The 24,855-nt window shown below is 44.1% G+C and overlaps 1 protein-coding gene across 1 annotated transcript in view; it reads right to left on the minus strand.

Annotated features, from left to right (window-relative positions):
* Positions 1-1,879: 1,879 nt before the first annotated feature.
* The window catches only part of BAG2 (BAG cochaperone 2), a 35,461-nt gene continuing 12,485 nt past the window's right edge, over positions 1,880-24,855 (minus strand). The window contains exons 2-3 of the mRNA XM_040426812.1: positions 2,739-2,848; positions 1,880-2,399 (exon numbers count right to left, since the gene is read on the minus strand). Of these exons, the coding sequence (XP_040282746.1) occupies positions 2,020-2,399; positions 2,739-2,848 (490 nt within the window). The 3' untranslated portion in view covers positions 1,880-2,019. The remainder of the gene's footprint in view (positions 2,400-2,738; positions 2,849-24,855) is intronic.

Here is a 24,855-nt window from a genome sequence, read left to right on the forward strand (position 1 = left end):
TATACTGTGCCAGTGGGTTAGGGTGGTGCAGTGCCAAGTGGGCTTACCCTGTCCGCAGGGGCGCTGTGGGCCTACTGGACCTCCCGTGTGCAGGTGCTGTGTTGCAGCAGTGGTGTTCATCATGTGGTACTTTGCCAAATTAGTGTAAGGACCCACTCGAATAAGGCCACTTTGACATGGTGAGTTGACCTATACATTTTTATCAAAAAGTATATAAAGAACATCAGAAGCAATACGTCAGTGCTGTCTTTTTTCTACAATTTGGCACAGTTGTAGCTAACTTGCCTTTTCGATGGATTCTGTTAAGTGTCAATTTAAAGTTGGCTTCGTCTGTTTAATACATTTCAAGTTCACTTTTGCTACATCTGTATAGGAATTATAAAGCACCACAGAATATGTTGGCGCCAGATAAAGATAATTATTGTTATAAGTTAACGTATTTTGTCATATTTTCACACTATCTACTTTATTGCCTACATACGCTGTTATACGTGTTTTGACTCTGGGAACACACATTAGTTAAGGTTAGTGGATCTCACCAACAATCTAATATATATGGGGCTGCTCCTATATACTAGTGGAAGGGAAGGATAGGGCACATTGGATGGCATCAGGTCCAACCCTGTGTTCCCAAGAGACAGGACACTGCCAAGTGAGTCAAGCAGTGGCTTGTCCCCTCTTCATAATGAAACAAACATGCAATGTAGAGTTAGGGTTAATGACAGCTATCTTATGTATGTGGCCTGCATGAATCTGATTCTGTCAATCAAACCATTCCTCTATGACATCCTTATGCCAGAGTAGGGTACAAAGACAGAGGTGATCCTGAAATGGCAACTCCTTTAAATGAAGGGATTGAGGCTTCCTACAAACTGCACTTCCATGAACATTAATCAACCCAAATTACAACTATGTCCTGGGTGTAGGTTCTGGGTACATTAGAGAACACAGATAGGAATACATTTATAGACATTCAAGTTTTGCTATAACCCCCCACACTCTACAGTAGTCTTAAAGGGGTTGTCCGAGTTATATCTATACATGTTACTTTGTCTTATAACAGTATTAAAAAAACATTTGTAATTTACTTACATCATTTATTCTGCATTGTTTGTGAACTGCCGATGCGGGTCACGTCACCCCTGACGTCATCCACCAGGCTCCGGCGGTGACGTCTCGTGTACAGGCTTCTCCCTGCCTTAGGGAGTGGCAAAGCCTTGTGTCTCCACCCCTCTGGCTGCTGCGGCTCCTGTGAGGTATCGCGCATGCGCGATCCTTATCAGTGCCAGCACTGATTCAATGGTGTGCCCGTTCCCTCCCTGTTATCCACTTCAGTATTCTTCTCCTTATTCATTCAAAGCAGTGCCAGGGTCGGTAACTGTGTGCCCAGATTATTGTTGGGTGGCCTAAACCTATACTTATGCTGCCTCACACCACCATGCTGAAGCCATGCTCAGTGACCCCAAAAAAAATAAACCTCCCACAGATAAAATGGCAGAATTGTGTTTTTCTGTTTTCCACCCCACAAAAAACTTTTTTAAAGTGTTTCAGTACACTGGCCCAGATTTATTTATTAATAGCTTAGATACATATAGCTTAGATATAGATATAGCTTAGATAGATGTAGGTCTCATATAGCTTAGATACATATAGCTGTGTATCCGCAATGTGACAGGAAGATCTTCTAGCTAGGAGATTATCATGTGACTGTTTTTTTTTATGCAAAGTGCAGAGCAGGGGGAGGGGAAGGGCAGATTATTCACACCCACAAATATTCATGAGGGAGAGCTCAGGGATTGTTGTTACACGCCCTCACAGCTTTGCTGCAGCATGTAAACAAAGCAAGAACAACAGAACCATGCAAAGGTGTAAGTATGGGTTTTCTCTTAAGAAATCAAGCTTAACTAATGTATATGTACATGTCCTGATGAGTTTTATACGTGTTTTTTTTCCCCTGTAACTCGGATAACCCCTTTAATTAATCACATACATGTCTCCTCCTGTCTGGATGCTTTAGATTTAATTGTTCTTGAGAGGAACCGATTTCTCCAGCAGTGTGATGGACTTCTCTGAATTGTCAATGTTCCTAATAAGATTTTCTAGTCTCCTTTTAATTTTCTTTTGGTCCTCTAATGCACAGCCAATAATGACAGACTGGAACTTCTGATCAATGGGTCCAGGCGGGACATCAGAAGTACAAGCTGCATACAAGGAAATCAGCTGTTTCTTTCCATCTTCCAAGTTGTCCATGACTTTCTTCAGAATCTCATCAATAATCAAGGTGGCTTTCTGGAGAGCTGAGGTTTGTTGGGGGTTTCTGATGGTTTCCACTGAGACTTCTACCGTCACTGTGCGGCTCATCAGACGTTCTGCAGTTAATGTTAGTTCTTCTCTTTCACCTTGACATAAAATAAATGTGACAGTGAGTGCCCAAATCAAAAGCTGCGAATATCATATTGATATGAACTTGATACTAATTATTTGATTTCTCTTCCAGTCAGAACTAACTGGTAGTATGGATGATTATAGCTGATGGCTATGGCTTGGCAATAGCACAGCCTAAACCATATAATGGTAGTGCAGATTGAGGCTCGATTACACGAAGCCTAGACCCATGTGTGGACTTGTAAGTTGACAGTATCAAACTTTTTGAGCACTTGAGTCATTTGTGTCTTTATTCCATTAGTGCTGTCAGAAGATGCTCCCAAACCCCCAGGTGCTAGTAAAGTATGACTTACCATCACTTATGTTCCTCATGTCCTGGCTGTTCTTGACACTGTGAATTATCTCTATTATAGAATCTTTCTCCAGCTCCAGTGCAGATGCTGAGTCCCGCAGGGATTGCACTCTAGACAGAAATAAAATAATGATCGTTAAATGAAATCTTTTCCATTCTTCTTTCCTGTGATTAAGGCTAGGTCTACACGACGACACCGACACATAGGGCACAACTACACTGCAACACGTGTCGCACAACATTTTGTCGCGCAACAATTTTTATAATGATAGTCTATGGTGTCGCACTGCGACATGCTGCGAATGTGACGCGACAGTCGCAGTGTGACACCATAGACTATCATTATAAAAATTGTTGCGCGACATTTGTGCGACAAAATGTCAAATGTTGTTGTGTAGACCTAGCCTAAGCCTACATGCACACGACTGTATGTGTTTGGCGGTCCGCAAATTGCGGATCTGCAAAAAAAACGGATGACATCCGTATGCCTATCCTTGTCCGCAAAATGGACAAGAATAGGACATGTTATATTATTTTTGCGGGGCTACGGAACAGACATACGGATGCGGATAGCACACGGTGTGCTGTCCGCATTTATTTGCGGACCCATGGAAATGACTGGGTCCGCATCCTATCCGCAAAAAGAACAGAACGGACACGGAAACAAAATATGTTCGTCTGCATGAGGCCTTACATCCAGTGAAATGCTTTACAACCCCAGTTCCAAAAAAAGACCCTGTAAAATGTAAACAAGGATGCAATGATTTGTAAATCGCACAGACCCATATTCTATGCACGATAGATATCAGATGTTGAAAGTGAGACATTTTACCATTTCATGGAAAAAATTTACTTATTTACTTATTTAGAACTTGATAGCAGCAACGCATTTCACAAAAGTTGGGACGGGGACAACAAAAGGCTGGAAAAGTAAGTAGTACTAATAAAAAGTCACATGATTGGGTTTAAAAAGAGCATGTTAGTACTAAATATGTATGCTTCTGTACTGGAGATCACTGCATGGTCTCAGTAACACTTCCAAAAATTGTTGTCCGTGGACACAGTTCGTAATCCAATCCACAAACACAAGTTAAAGCTGTATCATGCAAAGAAGAAGCCATGTCAACATGATCCAGACATTTCAGAGGTCTGTCATTACTGGGCTGGCAGTCAGTACTTTTATAGCCAAACCCCACAGTGTGTGCCAGTGCTGTGAGGGAGATGAGTCCAGCGGGACTAGCTTCCCCCACCCTTTCCCATCTCTGGACGATGACTGGCAGGTTTCTTTCATGTGTGGAAAAGGAGGCAGGGGTAGGGCGGGTGCAGGGTGCATGACAATGTACGCTGTATTTACAGTAATCTATGATCTACAAGTACATCCAAATCCTTCTCTACAAAGATCTCTCTCAGTGTTGCTCCCCCTAGGACAGTGATGGTGAACCTTTTACAGACTGAGTGCCGAAACTGCAACCCAAAACCCACTTATTTATCGCAAAGTGCCAACACGGCAATTTAACCTGAATACCAATACAGTATATCTTCCATGTACTTTATCATTTATCTATAATATCCTGCCTACATTCAGTGTGCTGCCTGTGCTGTTCATAGTGCGCCCTGCGCTGATGAATGGCAGGAAAAGTCTAAGGCATACTGGTACACCATAGACTTTTTCCAGAGTGTGGGTGCCCACAAAGAGGGCTCCGAGTGCCACCTCTGGCACCAGTGCCATAGGTTCGCCACCACTGCCCTAGGACATATGATGCATGGAGATTATAACTATACATTTATCCACATTGACCCTCATTTCCAAGTGGTTTCACAAACACAGTGAGGAATATCTACTAATCCTATAGACAGTGTAAATGTAAGGATGCCTTCCTTCCCGGCAATCGCTTGCTCGTTAGTGAAGGAGACTGCTGCATTTACATGCAGTGATCTCCTCCACAGTATGAAGCGGAACGATTGTTAATGCCATCACTCAACCCAATACAGAATCATTATTTGCTGACAGCAGAGCGCTGTTTAAACAGCAATATCTACTGCTGGCAAACTATGATTTAGGTGACACGTATGTCTAATTTTACAACAGACTTTTATGACAGAATTGTGGTGCAATATGTCACATATTAGGCCACACCCTTTGGTGTGCATTTCATGAACACCATAAAATCATGGCCTTTCACTCCAAAGTCTATCCCACCCAAGTTTTGCACTGCTTCGTGATTTTATGGTTTTAATAAAATGTGCATTACTTTTTATCTTCTGTGAGTCTAATAAATCCTGTTCGCTTTTAAACTGAGTTTACAGTGCTTCACCATTTGATTTCTTATGCGTTTTTGAGATAAGATCTAGAAGGGGAACTGTTAGGAAGAAGCTGTCTCAGGAGCTGAAGTACTGCGAGGACTGTGTGAACTTTGCTGAAGCAGAAGTTACTGCGGGAAGGACATTGTGTAGTTCTTCTATTTAGAATATTCCTTTTAAAGAAAGAGGGCAGTGTGATCCGGTAAAAACTTCTTCTGTGTAATTATTGGTCACATCATACCGTCCCGGATCTGGAGGGACAGTCCCGGATTTCAGTGGCTATCCTGCTGTCCCGGTACGGGGGGAGGTTATGTCCCGCTCTCTGGCAGCTGTCCCTGCTTCCATAGGAAGCAGAGACAGCTGCCTGTAATGATAAAGCAAGAGGCACCTGTCCGCTACTTCATTCCTCCCCCTGTCTGCGCTCTACACTGCAGGTCTGGGCAGGGGGTGGGCCCGACCAGGAGCTCCGTGTCTATCCAGCTGCTGGGAACAAGGTGAGTATGTGGAGTTTATTATTTTTTACTGCCTGTGAAGGGGGGCACAGTCCTGGGCATATTACTGTGAGGGGGCACAGCTGGACATATTAGGCTACTTTCACACTGGTGTTTCTGGGTCCGCTTGTGAGATCCGTTTAAGGGCTCTCACAAGCGGCCCCAAACTGATCAGTTCAGCCCCAATGCATTCAGAATGGATAAGGATCTGCTCAGAATGCATCAGTTGGGCTGCGTTCGGTCACCGTTCTGCTTTGGATGGAGGGGATCTGCTGGCACTGGGGGAGTGAAAGTATAATTTCCTTCTCAATGCACCTTGATTCCTGGGTGGGCTGCTGGCTCTAGGGGTGGCTGTTGGTTCTAGGGGTGGGCTGCTGGTTCTGGGGGTGGCTGCTGGCACTTGGGGGATTATTATTATTTTTTTATTAGCTTTGTCGAAACTCCAGTGTGAAAGTAGCCTTAAAGAGAAAGTTCTGTGGTGGGCAAGCACCAATTTATCTTCTATAAAGTAAGTTTTAAAAAATGTTTGGGGGTGATTTCTCTATAAACGGTGCGCTAAACATGTTCTTATAACGTTATCTGCAATTTGCCTGGTATTATTTCACGTACAGATGTCTTCACCTCAACAAATTGATTGGAGACACCCACCCAGAAGGCGCCGTCGAATACAGAGGCCGGTAAGTATAAAATCAACGCTTGGAGTTTGTACTGTTTGATTTGTTGCATTAATCAGTATGTGCTTTTATTCTAGGCTTCTTCATCATCATCTGCCGGCTCTCCAGCTGTGGCCTGCTCACCTGCCGGGGCCGGCTCTCCAGTGGTGACCTTGCCATCATCCAGGGGAGGTGGACCAAACCGGGACAAGGGCCGTCAAGAAGTATATAAATACATTATGGTTAAACGATTTTTTGATTTGTTTTAGCAACCTGCACCTAGAGCCGCCAGCCAGGATCTCCAAGTCGCCTCCAGAGTTCATGGGAGTGTGCGTGGCGGTCGTAGACGAGTAAGTCTTGATTAATTAGTTGTAATTTGCATTTTGTTTTCTGATTTTTAGTTAATTTTGTATTTCTTTTTCTTTCAGGGTTCCAGAGGCTCCACCAGAGAAGATGAGGAGTTTGTTGTCCCTCACGTTGATGACGAGCTCCTCATCCAACTGGTGAAGGCGCGTCCATCTTTATGGGACAACTCTGACCGCCACTACGCTGATCATTATCGCACCCAGGGGCTCTGGAGGGACATTAGTTCAGATCTTTTTGAGACCTGGGGGGATCTAAATGTGGCGGCTCAGAAGAAATGTGGTAAGTACAGCAATATGTATTTTACTACATTCATATTGTTGTTCACCTTACATCATGCAAATTATTATTTTTATGTTTTTTTCAACAGTCAAACAGGTTACCACTATCCGGGACCGATTTAGGAGGGACTATAACAAGGAGGTTCAGGCCCCGAAGCAACCTCAGGGCCTACATACATGTATACTGTGGCCCTGGGGTTCCTGCAACGTACAATGGCACCAAGAAGGTAAGGACTGTAAAAAGCATTTATTTTAAGGGGCTGTCTGAGACAGCAGAGAGTTTTGCTCCCCTGTTTTGGCCAGCCCCCTACGGTCAGAGGGACAACTGTTCTCTCCATCTGAGTGTAAGGGGCTGTCTGAGACGCCGAAACGCGCGTCGGAGTAACGCCATCCCAGGCACTCAGGTCTTGATCTTTATTGGTGAGTCCGTGCTACTTTCATTTTTGTTCTGTCATATATAGTTTGGATACGCTCCAGAGGGTACATACTGCAGCTCCATGTTGCGTCCAATCATATATATTCTCTGTGAGCATCGCTTGTATTTAAGTAGCTGCATTGTTCAGTATACTTGTGACGTTTTTACTAGGACTCGCCCTTCATGTATTCAAGGATTATGTATGTATGTTTTTTCGATACGCATACACTTGTAATTATTGATCTGTACTGCCGGAATGGTGTTTCTGCTCCCTATCCCCCTTTTTTAACAGTAATTTATTAACTTTCTATTTTGTAAACAATAAAGTATACTTATTTTTCATAATTGGATGTCTATGAGCTTTAGTTTTCCGTAGTCTTTTTTCTTGTATAAAGAAGCTCGTCCGGTTACACGGAATATTGGGAAGTTTGTTTATATAGCCGCACTATTTTAGTGAATATTTAATCGGCATCTGACACCCATGGTCGTTTCTGTTTTTTAATTGATAGCCATAGCATAGAACATGGATGCTGTATTTAAAGGACAATTCTTTACTTTCCTTTGATTTTTCCTACAGAACTACCAGCAGCACTCGGGAGCCTAAACAACCTCCTGAGGCGGAACCGGAACGGATCACCACCGCCAGTCCTCCAGTCCCTCATGCATCGGCTCAGGCCAACCGGGTCCCCTACCGGATCCCTCCGCTCAATAGAGGCTCTTAGGTTTCCGGCGAAATTTGAGAGCCCTGGTGAACAGGCAGAGATCCGGTAAGCCAAGTCGAAATGATTATGTGGACCTTGTAGAGGTTGTTTTTCGACACTCTGGAAGGTTTTGCCGAACATCAGAAGGCATTTAGTGCTGACTTGATTCACCGCTGGGAGGGGGCGGAGTCGGCGATTCAACGCAGCCCTAACTACCATTATGGGCTAAGCATAATCAGTTTGATGGACTCAAAAACGCCCGAGCAGTTGCATGAGTTTAAGATCATGCTAGAGAACGGGTCATGGGAAATTATGCACCGCAGCATCATCATGAATTCATTAATACATTTTATTTTTACAGTTTGATTAATGATTTCCCGATGACGCTCTGACATAACTAATGTGATTACCACATGGGACACGCAAGGGACATACTGCTGTTAAGGCCCCTTGCACACGACTGTATGCCCTCCGAGACATACGGTCCGTGAGTGGCATTGATCGTGCGCACGGGAGTACACAGCATAATAGTTTACAATGATGCTGTGCAAGTCGGGTTGCGCGCAGGGCTATTGTCTAGCACTAAATAGATTATATGAGTGCGGGACAATAGCCCAGTGTGCGGCACAACATGGACAGCATCATGATGCTATGTACTCCCGTACGCACGATCAATGGCGCTTTGGGACCGCTAATGAACACTATACATCTTTTAGTGCATATAGTTGTGTACAAGAGTCCGAAAGGTGAGGTCCGTGATCAGAGCTGAAACTGGACCCAAAGAATATGAAAGCAACGGAGCATTTAAATGCTTCAAAGCTAATGACAACCCTGGGGATCTGAATACATAGGTGGGGGGACACTTTGAGACACTACTCAATACAAAATGGATCCGCTAAACGGATTTGTACGGATCCGTCTGAATGGCTTTCGTTCGTCTCTGTTTAGTCATTTTATTGACGGATCCGTTTTATACAGATCCGTGAAACGCCAGTGTGAAAGTAGCCTTACTGTGAGGGGTCACAGCTGGGCATATTACTGTGAGGGGGCACATATCTGGACATAACTACTGCGAGGGGGAACATATCTGGGCATATTACTATGAGGGGGTACATATGTGGGCATATCTACTGTGAGGGGGCACATATGTGGGCATCGCTACTGTGAGGGGGCACATATCTGGTCATAACTACTGTGAAGAAGGCACATACAGTATCTGGGCCTAATCTGTGAAGGGGGCACAATGTTGGCATAACTAAAGTGTGGTGTCATAAAGGGGGAATAATTACTATGTGGGGGCATTTAGGGGACTGGGTGGGATTAGGTGTTTAGTTATGTTTTGGGCAGTTAGAGGCGTGGCCTAGTGCAGAAAAAATGTCCATGTCGCATATAGTGTCCCTTTTCCTTCTTTTCTAAAGTTGGGAGGTATGGTCACATGATGGATCCAACATTTCTGAATAAAAAATGTGCCTAAGATGTGAACCTAGCCTAAAATATACTGTATGAGGGACATTTACTAAAATCTTCATACCATTATTATAACATAAAAAACTTGTAGCTATAGCGTAGCCGGCTTTACTATAACTTGCGCCAGAAGCTGCTCCTGGCTGGCATAACTTCAGTTTCCAGTATGCGGGCAGGGTAGAGTTGCACCTAATTTATTAAGACATCTGCCTCTTAATAAATTAGGTGCATCTCACTCCAGTGCAGGGAGATCAAGACTGGCGTATAGGCATGCCAGTCTTGATAAATGTCCCGCTATGTGTTTTACAAGCTTGAATGCTATGAGAGGTAGAGGACCTTGAAATGTGTGAGCCCCTTTCTCTGAGTGTATGATGTACTTTATGTGGTTACTCTAATGAAGACATAACCTCTCTTTTGAACTCAATCTTGTAGTATGCACCATTAGTATGTCATTATAGCCAGGGGCGGACTGGCCATAGACCCTACATGGAAACTTCCCGGTGGGCTCATTCCCAGAGGGCCGTCTGGTCCCAACTCACAGCCGCCATCCAGGTAATTAATGATCTGGCACTCTATGCGTTAATGCTGGGAGTGTCAATGAACATATGTACGTGGCCGTCAGCCGTGGGTACCCTGCTAACTCCTGAATCCAACTGTATTGCCATCCTGAGGCAACTGGAGGAGGATAGAATGTGGCCGCTGGCCACCACATGGGGACTAATTCTAGGGAGGTATTTTGTGCTGCACTGTGGCATTTGGTTCTGCTAGGGCAGTATTTTGTGCTACCATATGGTATGGCTGGCCCCATCTAATTGTGTTGCCCTGCCTTCGGTCAATTTGGACCCTCCTACAACATTTGCCCACTTTTTTATTTCACGGCCACTTTAAGTTTCCAGTCCGCCCCCAATTATAGCAGTGACTAAACAGTCAATGTAGGAACAGAAGAAATTATGTTTGGTCACAAAATGAACATTGCAGATAAGCAGGAAGCAGATGGCAGGAGCTCAAGGTCAGTCCAGGTGGTAAAGAAGCTCTGTGTGATATTTTTTTTTAACCTCTTCCATACATCCTTCTCAGATACATGGTTTCCAATGCATTTTATAATTACGTTATACAATCTGTTTTCTTGACCACCAAGGAAGTGTAACAGATAGTAGTACTGGCCTCAGTAGGAATGTTGGTTGAGGCCTCCTAAGTGTCACCAGTGAAAATTGTTCAGTCAGAGGTTGCACTGAATATTCAGCTCTCTAATAATACCCCTCTTAGCACTTTAAGGGGTATTTTTAGCCAAGAGGGAGCATGTATATGATTTCCACTCATTCAGTTTAACAGTACCTAAACTGAAACGTAATCAGTGCCACCATGTGTATATGAGTAGTAATTTACACTCTGTTGTTATTTAAAGGGGTTGTCTCACCTCGAACATTACTGGCATAATGCTAGGATATGCCACCCATGTCAGATATGTGCAGGTCCCACCTTTGGGATCACTACTATCTCTAGAACAAAGCTCCCAAACAGAATGAAAGTGCATCGCTCATGCTCTCAATTCATTTCTATGGGAGTGCCAAAAATAGCTGGGTGCTGGTTCGGCTATTTCCGCCAGTTCCATTGAAGTGAATGGAGGGTCGGCCGTGCTTGCGATTAATTTCTATAGGACTTCAGAAAATAGCCAAGAGCGATACTCTGCTACTTTCTGACATTGTTGGCATATGCTAGTAATAAAGCCGAGAAGTAAATGGTCGGCACACCACAATTGTATCCTCTGGTGCTCAATGGTCGGGTAGTTGTCCCGGGACAATATAGAAGTGACCACGGCACTTGGTGTGAATTTGAACAACGACATCCAACATCTCCATGCTTTCACCTTGGAGACCTAGGCCGTGATCAAGGTCCAGGTATGGAACAAAACGTTGGCCTGCATAATTTATTTATTTAATCAGATGTGGGGAAAAAAAAGCATTTAAAAACTTCAAATTCACACTGAGTGCCGTGATCACTTCTATATTATATCCTAGTAATAAGCCACCAATGTTCAAGCTGAGACAACCCAAAATACATCTTCAATAATTGTTAGCTGAACGATTGGTTGATAGCAATCTCTCCAGACACATACTGCCAGGCGGCTTATCTCCTAGAACAGCGAAAGGATTGAGGGTTGAAATTCAATGCACCGGATCCTTCTCTCTCAGCTGTCCAGGGAAAGGCGGGAGCTCCCAATACACATTAGATTGTTGTCCGACAATAATCTAAAGAGTAGAAAGACTTAGTAGTATAGGCACTGTGGTAAGACTAAGAACTGCCTGACCATGGCACTGGTTGAAGGAGATGTGCAGTAAGGAGATGCAAAACCTGTTCCCATGGGATGACAACAGATAAGATCCGGATTCCCAACACACAGCAGGACTATAAGATCCCTGGGACATTCACGTCTTCTACATCCAAAGTTGTGTACCTGATTCTGTGCACTTTTGTGTCATATATCTGGCGCAGATTCTGTTGCACACCATGTTGCGGCAGAATCTGTGACTTCTCTCCGCTCACGCCAGGTCTAAGAAAAGGGGGCATGACGGGGAAGTGGATGGGCCGGCAGGCCCGTCTCATTCATCATTTTCTATGCCTGGTTTAAGCGTACAAAATGGTCTAAATGTAAGACAGCAAAGAAGCTTTTTTACATTTAGAACTAGCGCTGGATGCGCCGAAGTTATGGAGAGGCCGGCGCCTCTCCATAACTTCAGCAATCCACCGCCAGGGCAGGGGCTTATTAAGACAGGCGTCTAAAACGTCGGTCTTAATACATATGCCCCTAAATGTCTTGTCGGGTGGTCTCTATGAAGGAGAAACAGGACAGAAAGTTAAAGCAAGGATGAGATCCCATTGCCACAAAATATAAGAGAAAAAGGCACATTTTTGTATCCCAGGACAGAATGAAAAACACATGAAAGTAGTCATATTAACCCTTAGAGGACCATTTTTGCATTTTCATTTTTCATTTCTTGCATTCCCAGAATCATAACTTTTTTAATTTTTCCGTTCGCATAGCCTTATGAGGGCATATTTTTTGCGGGACAAGTTGCACTTTCGGCACCATTTACGGTTGCATACAATGTAGTAGGAAGCAGGAAAAAAATTCCAAATGGGGTGGATTTGGAAATAAAACGCAATACTGCCACAATTTTATATATTTTTTTAATTTTACGGCATTCAATATGCTTTAAGATTAACCTCTTACCTTCATTCTTTAAGTCTGTACAATTACAACGATACCACACTTTTTTTCTTGCATTTTAGGCTACTTTCACACTGGCGTTTTGAATTCCATTTGTGAGATCTGTTTCAGGGCTCTCACAAACGGTTCAAAACGGATCAGTTCAGCCCCAATGCATTCTGAATGGATAAGGATCCGTTCAGAATGCATCAGTTTGGCTCCGTTCCGCTCTGAATGCGGACACCAAAACACTGCTTGCAGCGTTTTGGTGCCCGCCTGGCTATGCGGAGCTAAACGGATCCGTCCTGACTTACAATGTAAGTCAATGGGGACGGATCTGTTTTCACTGACACAATATGGTGCAATTGAAAACGGATCAGTCCCCTATTGACTTTCAATGTAAGTCAGGATGGATCCGTTTTGACTTAGACTTTTTTTTTTAAAGAATAAGGCAAACGGATCCGTTCTGAACAGATACAAGCGTTTTCATTATAGTTGCGGATCTGTCTGTGCAGATACAAGACGGATCCGCACCGAACGCAGGTGTGAAAGTAGCCTTAAAGGGATTCGGTCATCAGAATTTAGGCCTATAACTTAAACATTTGGCGAGGTCCCTACTAATACACAGAATCCTAAAGTGACCTTATCAAATGCACCTGTGGCTCTATAATCATATAAAACAGGTTTATATAACCTGTCACTCACGTCACAAATGTGTCCAAAGGGACGTCTCATGATGCAGGGTGCCCGGCTGCAGCCATCTCGTTTTGGTGCCCAGCGCCGCCTTCTGAATTGAAATCGCCGCCCTCCCTTTCATTAGAGCCGCCTACCTCAGTTCATCGCCGCCTCTCTAACGTCCGCTCTCCTCAGCCAGATTCCGCGCGTGCGCACTAGGTATAACCTGATGCGCCCGTGCGGACTCCTGGCAGCGGCCTCGTTAGGCGAAGTGCGCAAGCGCCGGCCGGCGCACTTCGCTCAAACCTGCCTTGACCGCCCTATTACAGCCATCCAACCTCCTACAGCTAGGTTATAACCTAGTGCACACGCGCGGGATCTGGCTGAGGAGAGTGGATGTTAGAGAGGCGGCAATTAACTGAGGTAGGCGGCTCTAATGAAAGGGAGGGCTGCGATTTCAATTCAGAAGGCGGCGCTGGGCACCAAAACGAGATGGCTGCAGCCGGGCACCCGCATCATGAGACGTCCCCTTGGACACATTTGTGACGTGAGTGACAGGTTATATAAACCTGTTTTATATGATTATAGAGCCACAGGCGCATTGGATAAGGTCACTTTAGGATTCAGTGTATTAGTAGGGACCCCGCCATATGTTTAGGTTATAGGCCTAAATTCTGATGACAGAATCCCTTTAATACTGAAAAGAAAAACCTTGGAATATTTTTTTTTTTCATCACCACATTCTGACCCCTATAACTTTTTTGTAGCTATGTGTACAGAGCTGTGGGGGTGGAGGGTTCATTTTTTGAGGGGCGATCTGTACTTTTCAGTGATATAATTTTGAAGTGTGTGTGACTTTTTGATCACTTTTTTAAACATTTTTATGGGGAGCTGAAGTGACAAAAAATTGTGCCATTTGCAGTATGGGATCAATATTGTTATATTTTAATAGTATGGGTGTTTTCACATACGATGTCTACGGCGATGTCTATGATATGTATTCTTTTTATTAGTTATGTACTTTTATTTTCATTTTGGGGAAAGGGGGTTGATTTGAACATATATATATATATATATATATACATAGTAACATAGTACATAAGGCCGAAAAAAGACATTTGTCCATCCAGTTCGGCCTGTCATCCTACAAGTTGATCCAGAGGAAGGCAAAAAAAAACCCTGTGAGGTAGAAGCCAATTTTCCTCACTTTAGGGGAATAAAAAATTCCTTCCCGACTCCAATCAGGCAATCAGAATAACTCCCTGGATCAACGACCCCTCTCTAGTAGCTATAGCCTGTAATATTATTACACTCCAGAAATACATCCAGGCCCCTCTTGAATTCCTTTATTGTACTCACCATCACCACCTCCTCAGGCAGAGAGTTCCATAGTCTCACTGCTCTTACCGTAAAGAACCCTTTTCTATGTTTGTGTACAAACCTTCTTTCCTCCAAACGCAGAGGATGTCCCCTCGTCACAGTCACAGTCCTGGGGATAAATAGATGATGGGATAGATCTCTGTACTGCCCCCTGATATATTTATACATAGTAATTAGATCTCCCCTCAGTCGTCTTTTTTCTAAAGTGAATAACCCTAATTTTGATAATCTTTCAGGGTACTGTAGTTGCCCCATTCCAGTTATTACTTTAGTTGCCCTCCTCTGGACCCTCTCCAGCTCTGCTATGTCTGCCTTGTTTACAGGAGCCCAGAACTGTACACAGTACTCCATGTGTGGTCTGACCAGTGATTTGTAAAGTAGTAGGAATATGTTCTCATCACGGGCATCTATGCCCCTTTTGATGCAACCCATTATCTTATTGGCCTTGGCAGCCGCTGCCTGACACTGTTTTTTGCAGCTTAGTTTGCTGTTTATTAAAATTCCTAGATCCTTTTCCATGTCAGTGTTACCGAGTGTTTTACCATTTAGTATGTATGGGTGACTTGCATTATTCCTTCCCATGTGCATAACTTTACATTTCTCAGTGTTAAACCTCATCTGCCACTTATCTGCCCAAGCCTCCAATCTATCCAGATCCCCCTGTAGTAGTATACTGTCCTCTTCAGTGTTAATTACTTTACACAGTTTAGTGTCATCTGCGAAAATTGATATTTTACTATGCAAGCCTTCTACAAGATCATTAATAAATATATTGAAGAGAATAGGGCCCAATACTGACCCCTGAGGTACTCCACTAGTGACAGTGACCCAATCTGAGTATGTACCGTTAATAACCACCCTCTGTTTTCTATCATTGAGCCAGTTACTTACCCACTTACAGACGTTTTCTCCGAGTCCGAGCATTCTCATTTTATATACTAACCTTTTATGAGGTACAGTGTCAAATGCTTTGGAGAAGTCCAGATACACGACATCCATTGATTCGCCGCTGTCAAGTCTAGTACTTACCTCCTCATAGAAACTGATTAAATTAGTTTGACATGACCGATCCCTCACGAAGCCATGCTGATATGGCGTTATTTGCTTATTTCCGTTAAGATGCTCTAACATAGCATCTCTCAGAAAACCTTCAAACAGTTTACCCACAATATATATATAAAATATTTAAAAAACAATTTTTTTTGCTTTTTTTAAGTGACCCTGGGTGACTATAACTGACAATCATTTGATTCCTCATTGAACACCTAATTTACAATATACCAGTGGTGCCCAACCATTTTTCGTCTGAGGGCCGCACTAGAATTTGTATAAATTTCACGGGCCGGAACCAGGTAGCTTTGCCAGAAAGAAATGCAAACGCTGTGAGGGGGCACGTGTGAGCATTACTACTGTGAAGAGGGCACATATCTGGCATAACTACTGTGAGGGGGCACATATCTGGGCATAACTACTGTGAGGGGGCACATATCAGGGTATAACTACTGTGAGGAGGGCACATATCAGGGCATAACTACTGTGAAGAGGGCACATATCAGGGCATAACTTCTGTGAGGGGGCACGAGTGAGAATTACTACTGTGAAGAGGGCACATATCTGGCATAACTACTGTGAGGGGGCACATATGTGGGCATAACTACTGTGAGGGGGCACATATCAGAGTATAAATACTGTGAGGAGGGCACATATCAGGGCATAACTACTGTGAAGAGGGCACATATCAGGCATAACTACTGTGAGGGGGCACGAGTGAGCATTACTACTGTGAAGAGGGCACATATCTGGCATAACTACTGTGAGGGGGCACATATCTGGGCATAACTACAGTGAGGGGGCACATATCAGGGTATAACTACTGTGAAGAGGGCACATATCAGGGCATAACTACTGTGAAGAGGGCACATATCTGGGCATAACTACTGTGAGGGGGCACATATCTGGGCATAACTACTGTGAGGGGGCACATATCTGGGCATAACTACTGTGAGGGGGCACATATCTGGGCATAACTACGGTGAAGAGGGCACATATCAGGGCATAACTACTGTGAAGAGGGCACATATCTGGGCATAACTACTGTGAGGGGCACATATCTGGGCATAACTACTGTGAGGGGCACATATCTGGGCATAACTACTGTGAGGGGGCATGTGTGAGCATTACGTCTGTGAAGAGGGCACATATCTTGGCATTATTACTGTGAGGGGGCACATATCTCTGCATAACTACTGTGAGGGGGCATGTGTGAGCATTACTACTGTGAAGAGGGCACATATCTTGGCATTATTACTGTGAGGGGGCATGTGATGTATACATGTGTGTAATGTATGTAGTGCAGTATGTGATTATCACACACTGCACTACATACATTACACACATGTATACATCACATACTGCGCTGTCACCTTCTTCTGCAGGTCTACCTTGATGTCTGGTCTTTAGGCTTCAGTCAGATCCTCCACCACCATGCTTGCGCCGTGTGCCCGACACCACCAGGAGCTGGCCCCTCCTCCTTTCATCTCCCGCTGGCTTCTCCTACAGCAGGGCTCTCTATCGCTCCAGTGCCCGCCCAATCTTACCAATCAGGGGCGTAGCTAGAAATGACGGCCCCATAGCAAAAAAATGTATGGGCCCACCCCACATACCTATTGGACCTCCCACCCCTTCCAGAGCCCTGCGCTGATAAAGTCCTGTTACTGCGCGGGCCGCATGACACGGCTTCGCGGGCCGCATTAGGCCCGCGGGCCATAGGTTGGGCATCACTGCAATATACCAATACAGTGCTGCCACCTGCTGGCCTGTATAGGTATATTTTAGTAATGGCTACCAAAGCACTTAGGCTACTTTCACACTAGCATTTTTTGTGGATCCATCATGGATTTGCGGATCCGTCATGGATCTTACAATAATACAGGCAGCATTTTGGTGTCCGCCTCCAGAGCCGAATGATGACTCACCGGAGGCAAAATGATGCATTCTGAGCAGATCCTTTTCCATTCAGAATGCATTAGGGCAAAACTGATCCGTTTTGGACAGCTTTTGAGAGCCCTAAACGGATCTCACAAACGGAAAGCCAAAACGCTAGTGTGAAAGTAGCCTTATGTAACAGGTTCCCACATCTCAGCTGGGGAACGCTGTTATGGGAGCGCGCAAGCTTCTGGACCGCTCAGATGCCGTGGTCACATTTGACCACTGCATCTGATGGGCTAAATGTATGCAATCAGTCTTATGGCTGATCGCATACGTCCGCCATGCGTCTCTGCTTGAAACAGCAGAAACCCGGTGGCTATGGTGCCTGCTGCACACATGAGTGGACGCCATCTTTAAAGTGTAAAGGAGTTAAAAGATAATTTCATATTGCAAAGAGCTAGAAGAATTTGGGAATACAAATTTATGACACTGCTTGACACGTTGAATATGGCCTCATGCACACGACCGTATGTATTTTGCGGTCCACAAAAAATACAGATGACGTCCGTGTGCATTCCGTATTTTGCGGAACGGGACAGCTGGCTCCTAATAGAACAGTACTATCCTTGTCTGTAATGCAGACAATAATAGGACATGTTCTATTTTCTTGTGGAACAGACATACAGACACGGAACGCACATGGAGTCATCTCCTTTTTTTTGTCGCCCTATTGAAGTTGAATAGTTCTGCATACGAGCCGCAAAAAAACGGAAAACAGACACAGACATGTGCATGAGCCCTTAATGAGAGCACTAAACTAGTTCTCCTTCAGGTTGTCCAGAATTAGAATAACAAGGCTGCTTCTTCCAAAAATAGCCCCACACTTGTCCACGAGTTGTACCTGGTACTGCAGTTCAGCTCCATTGATGTGAATGGAGCTGAGCGGTAATAACATACACAACCTGTGGACAGGTGCGGTGCTGTTTTTTAAGACAACAGCCATGTATTTCTATTACTGGAGAACCACTTTAACCGCCTCCGGACCGCCTAACGCAGGATCGCGTTCCGGAGGCGGCAGCCCTGCGCACAGTCACGCATATATGCGTCATCTCGCGAGATGCGAGATTTCCTGTGAACGCGTGCACACAGGCGCGTGCGTTCACAAGATCGGAAGGTAAGCGAGTGGATCTCCAGCCTGCCAGCGGCGATCGTTCGCTGGCAGGCTGGAGATGCGATTTTTTTTAACCCCTAACAGGTATATTAGACGCTGTTTTGATAACAGCGTCTAATATACCTGCTACCTGGTCCTCTGGTGGTCCCTTTTGTTTGGATCGACCACCAGAGGACACAGGTAGCTCAGTAATATGTAGCACCAAACACCACTACACTACACCCCCCCCCCCCTGTCACTTATTAACCCCTGATCACCCCATATAGACTCCCTGATCACCCCCCTGTCATTGATCACCCCCCTGTAAGGCTCCATTCAGACGTCCGTATGACTTTTACGGATCCACTGATACATGGATCGGATCCGCAAAACACATACGGACATCTGAATGGAGCCTTACAGGTGGGTGATCAATGACAGGGGGTGATCACCCCATATAGACTCCCTGATCACCCCCCTGTCATTGATCACCCCCCTGTAAGGCTCCATTCAGACGTCCGTATGTTTTTTACGGATCCACGGATACATGGATCAGATCCGCAAAACACATACAGACGTCTGAATGGAGCGTTACAGGTGGGTGATCACCCCATATAGACTCCCTGATCACCCCCCTGTCATTGATCACCCCCCTGTCATTGATCACCCCCCTGTAAGGCTACATTCAGATGTCTGTATGTTTTTTACGGATCCACGGATACATGGATCGGATCCGCAAAACACATACGGACATCTGAATGGAGCCTTATAGGGGGGTGATCAATTACAGGGGGGTGATCACCCCATATAGACTCCCTTATCACCCCCCTGTCATTGATCACCCCCCTGTCATTGATCACCCCCCTGTAAGGCTCCATTCAGACGTCCGTATGTTTTTTACGGATCCACGGATACATGGATCAGATCCGCAAAACACATACAGACGTCTGAATGGAGCGTTACAGGGGGGTGATCACCCCATATAGACTCCCTGATCACCCCCCTGTCATTGATCACCCCCCTGTCATTGATCACCCCCCTGTAAGGCTACATTCAGATGTCCGTATGTTTTTTACGGATCCACGGATACATGGATCGGATCCGCAAAACACATACGGACATCTGAATGGAGCCTTATAGGGGGGTGATCAATTACAGGGAGGTGATCACCCCATATAGACTCCCTTATCACCCCCCTGTCATTGATCACCCCCCTGTCATTGATCACCCCCCTGTAAGGCTGCATTCAGATGTCCGTATGTTTTTTTACGGATCCACGGATACATGGATCGGACCCGCAAAACACATACAGACATCTGAATGGAGCCTTATAGGGGGGTGATCACCCCATATAGACTCCCTGATCACCCCCCTGTCATTGATCACCCCCCTGTAAGGCTCCATTTAGATGTCCGTATGTTTTTTACGGATCCACGGATACATGGATCGGATCCGCAAAACACATACGGACATCTTAATGGAGCCTTATAGGGGGGTGATCAATGACAGAGGGGTGATAACCCCATATAGACTCCCTGATCACCCCCCTGTCATTGATCACCCCCCTGTAAGGCTCCATTCAGACATTTTTTTGGCCCAAGTTAGCGGAAATATATATTTTTTTTCTTACAAAGTCTCATATTCCACTAACTTGTGTCAAAAAATAAAATCTCACATGAACTCACCATACCCCTCACGGAATCCAAATGCGTAAAATTTTTTAGACATTTATATTCCAGACTTCTTCTCACGCTTTAGGGCCCCTAGAATGCCAGGGCAGTATAAAAACCCCACATGTGACCCCATTTCGGAAAGAAGACACCCCAAGGTATTCCGTGAGGGGCATATTGAGTCCATGAAAGATTGAAATTTTTGTCCCAAGTTAGCGGAAAGGGAGACTTTGTGAGAAAAAAAAATAAAAATCAATTTCCGCTAACTTGTGCCAAAAAAAAAAATTTCTATGAACTCGCCATGCCCCTCATTGAATACCTTGGGGTGTCTTCTTTCCAAAATGGGGTCACATGTGGGGTATTTATACTGCCCTGGCATTTTAGGGGCCCTAAAGCGTGAGAAGAAGTCTGGGATCCAAATGTCTAAAAATGCCCTCATAAAAGGAATGTGGGCCCCTTTGCGCATCTAGGCTGCAAAAAAGTGTCACACATCTGGTATCGCCGTACTCAGGAGAAGTTGGGCAATGTGTTTTGGGGTGTCATTTTACATATACCCATGCTGGGTGAGATAAATATCTTGGTCAAATGCCAACTTTGTATAAAAAATGGGAAAAGTTGTCTTTTGCCGAGATATTTCTCTCACCCAGCATGAGTATATGTAAAAAGACACCCCAAAACACATTGCCCAACTTCTCCTGAATACGGCGATACCACATTTGTGACACTTTTTTGCAGCCTAGGTGGGCAAAGGGGCCCACATTCCAAAGAGCACCTTTAGGATTTCACAGGTCATTTACCTACTTACCACACATTAGGGCCCCTAGAATGCCAGGGCAGTATAACTACCCCACAAGTGACCCCATTTTGGAAAGAAGACACCCCAAGGTATTCCGTGAGGGGCATAGCGAGTTCCTTCGAATTTTTTATTTTTTGTCACAAGTTAGCGGAAAATAATGATATTCTTTTTTGATTTTTTTTTTTTTTACAAAGTCTCATATTCCACTAACTTGTGACAAAAAATAAAAACTTCCATGAACTCACTATGCCCATCACGAAATACCTTGGGGTGTCTTCTTTCCAAAATGGGGTCACTTGTGGGGTAGTTATACTGCCCTGGCATTTTAGGGGCCGGAATGCGTGAGAAGTGGTTTGAAATCAAAATCTGTAAAAAATGGCCGGTGAAGTCACACATCTAGTATCACTGTACTCAGGAGAAGTTGGGCAATGTGTTTTCGGGTGTCTTTTTACATATACCCATGCTGGGTGAGAGAAATATCTTGGCAAAAGACAACTTTTCCCATTTTTTTATACAAAGTTGGCATTTGACCGAGATATTTATCTCACCCATCATGGGTATATGTAAAATGACACCCCAAAACACATTGCACAACTTCTCCTGAGTACGGCAATACCAGATGTGTGACACTTTTTTGCAGCCTAGGTGGGCAAAGGGGCCCACATTCCAAAGAGCACCTTTCGGATTTCACCGGCCATTTTTTACAGATTTTGATTTGAAACTACTTCTCACGCATTCGGGCCCCTAAAATGCCAGGGCAGTATAACTACCCCACAAGTGACCCCATTTTGGAAAGAAGACACCCCCAGGTATTTCGTGATGGGCATAGTGAGTTCATGGAAGTTTTTATTTTTTGTCACAAGTTAGTGGAATATGAGACTTTGTAAGAAAAAAAAAAAAAAATCATCATTTTCCGCTAACTTGTGACAAAAAATAAAAAATTCGAGGAACTCGCCATGCCCCTCACGGAATACCTTGGGGTGTCTTCTTTCCAAAATGGGGTCACTTGTGGGGTAGTTATACTGCCCTGGCATTTTCCAGGGGCCCTAATGTGTGGTAAGTAGGTAAATGACCTGTGAAATCCGAAAGGTGCTCTTTGGAATGTGGGCCCCTTTGCCCACCTATGCTGCAAAAAAGTGTCACACATGTGGTATTGCCGTACTCAGGAGAAGTTGGGCAATGTGTTTTGGGGTGTCATTTTACATATACCCATGCTGGGTGAGATACATATCTTGGTCAAATGCCAACTTTGTATAAAAAAATGGGAAAAGTTGTCTTTTGCCAAGATATTTCTCTCACCCAGCATGGGTATATGTAAAATGACACCCCTAAAAACATTGCCCAACTTCTCCTGAGTACGGCAATACCACATGTGTGGCACTTTTTTGCAGCCTAGGTGGGCAAAGGGGCCCACATTCCAAAGAGCACCTTTCGGATTTCACCGGCCATTTTTTACAGATTTTGATTTCAAACTACTTTGCACGCATTTGGGCCCCTAAAATGCCAGGGCAGTATAACTACCCCACAAGTGACCCCATTTTGGAAAGAAGACACCCCAAGGTATTTCGTGATGGGCATAGTGAGTTCATGGAAGTTTTTATTTTTTGTCACAAGTTAGTGGAATATGAGACTTTGTAAGAAAAAAATAAAAATAAAAAAAATCATCATTTTCCGCTAACTTGTGACAAAAAATAAAAAGTTCTATGAACTCACTATGCCCATCAGCGAATACCTTAGGGTGTCTACTTTCCGAAATGGGGTCATTTGTGGGGTGTTTGTACTGTCTGGGCATTGTAGAACCTCAGGAAACATGACAGGTGCTCAGAAAGTCAGAGCTGCTTCAAAAAGTTGAAATTCACATTTTTGTACCATAGTTTGTAAACGCTATAACTTTTACCCAAACCATTTTTTTTTTACCCAAACATTTTTTTTTATCAAAGACATGTAGAACAATAAATTTAGAGAACAATTTATATACGGATGTCGTTTTTTTTTCAAAATTTTACAACTGAAAGTGAAAAATGTAAGTTTTTTGCCAAAAAATCGTTAAATTTCGATTAATAACAAAAAAAGTAAAAATGTCAGCAGCAATGAAATACCACCAAATGAAAGCTCTATTAGTGAGAAGAAAAGGAGGTAAAATTCATTTGGGTGGTAAGTTGCATGACCGAGCAATAAACGGTGAAAGTAGTGTAGTGCAGAAGTGTAAAAAGTGGCCTGGTCATTAAGGGTGTTTAAGCTAGGAGGGCTGAGGTGGTTAAAAAGGACCTGCCACCATAAAATGCAAAGCAATCTGAATGCACCATGTTATAGAGCAGAAGAAGCTAGGCGGATTAATATATATTTTTCTGGGAAAAGATTCAGTAAATCATATACATTTATCAGTATATCTTTGCTTTTTCTAACAGCTATTGGTACAAGGAGGAGGCGTTAGGCCCCTTCCAGGCGAGCGTTTGTCACGCTGCGAGTCCGCAGTGCAGCTCCTGTCCTGACCTCCCAGCACTGCCGAGGTCACATAGCATTATATTAAAATTATGCTATATGTAACCCTTACAGCTCTGGATGTATTGAATAACAGTGACAGCATTATGTCAGTGTCTTCTAATATATTCCATATATTCCAGAACTGTAAGAGTTACACAGCATCATAAATCAATATAATGCTATGTGACCCCGTCAGTGCTGGATCGTCAGGCCGGGAGCTGCGCTGCGGACTCGCAGCGTGACAAATGCTCGTCTACAAGGGGCCTTGTCAGTGACCGACTGCTATCCCTGTAATGCACACTGTTATGCATGCAATGCTATTAATCACTGATAATACCTCCCTCCTGTACCAATAGCTGTTCACAAAAATATATATCATTTTGCTTAGCTCCTCCTGCTCTATAACATGGTGCTTTCAGATTGCACTGTATTTTGTGGTGACAGCTGCTTGGGCTGAGCTGCAGTATCAGACACAGTTACAGGTACAGATGCTGCCAGTAAAAAGGCCTTCAATGAGGACACCTAATCTCCTCACCACAGTCCAAGCTATAACAGAAAGAAAAAAATCATAGTAAGATTTGTCAGCAGCAGATGCCTACCTGTTGGTGGTTTCCAAATAACATGACTGCACTAAAAACAGCAAATAATAAAAATATGTCAAAAAATTCTATATTTTTGTTCAGAAACACTCTCTATAGCTAATGTAAGCCAGAGATGGAGCTGTACTTTCAGCTACTTCAGTGACTAACATGCTGCCTTCAGCCATTGTCCTCTATGTACAGTGAGGAACAGAAGTATTTGAACACCCTGCGATTTTGCATGTTCTCCCACTTAGAAATCATGGAGGGGTCTGAAATTCACATTGTAGGTGCATTCCCACTCTGAGAGACAGAATAAAAAAATCACATTGTATGATTTTTAAAGAATGTATTTGTCTTGCACGGCTGAACATAAGTATTTAAACACCTGAGAAAATCAGTGTTAGGCTTATTGCACACGACAGTATATTTTCACGGTCCGCAAAACGGGGTCCCGTTTTTCCGTGATCCGTGACCGTTTTTTCGTCCGTGGGTCTTCCTTGATTTTTGGAGGATCCTCGGACATGAAAAAAAAGTCGTTTTGGTGTCCGCCTGGCCGTGCGGAGCCAAACGGATCCGT

Source organism: Bufo bufo, chromosome 4, assembly GCF_905171765.1.
Source record: "Bufo bufo chromosome 4, aBufBuf1.1, whole genome shotgun sequence".
Classification (NCBI taxonomy): domain Eukaryota; kingdom Metazoa; phylum Chordata; class Amphibia; order Anura; family Bufonidae; genus Bufo; species Bufo bufo.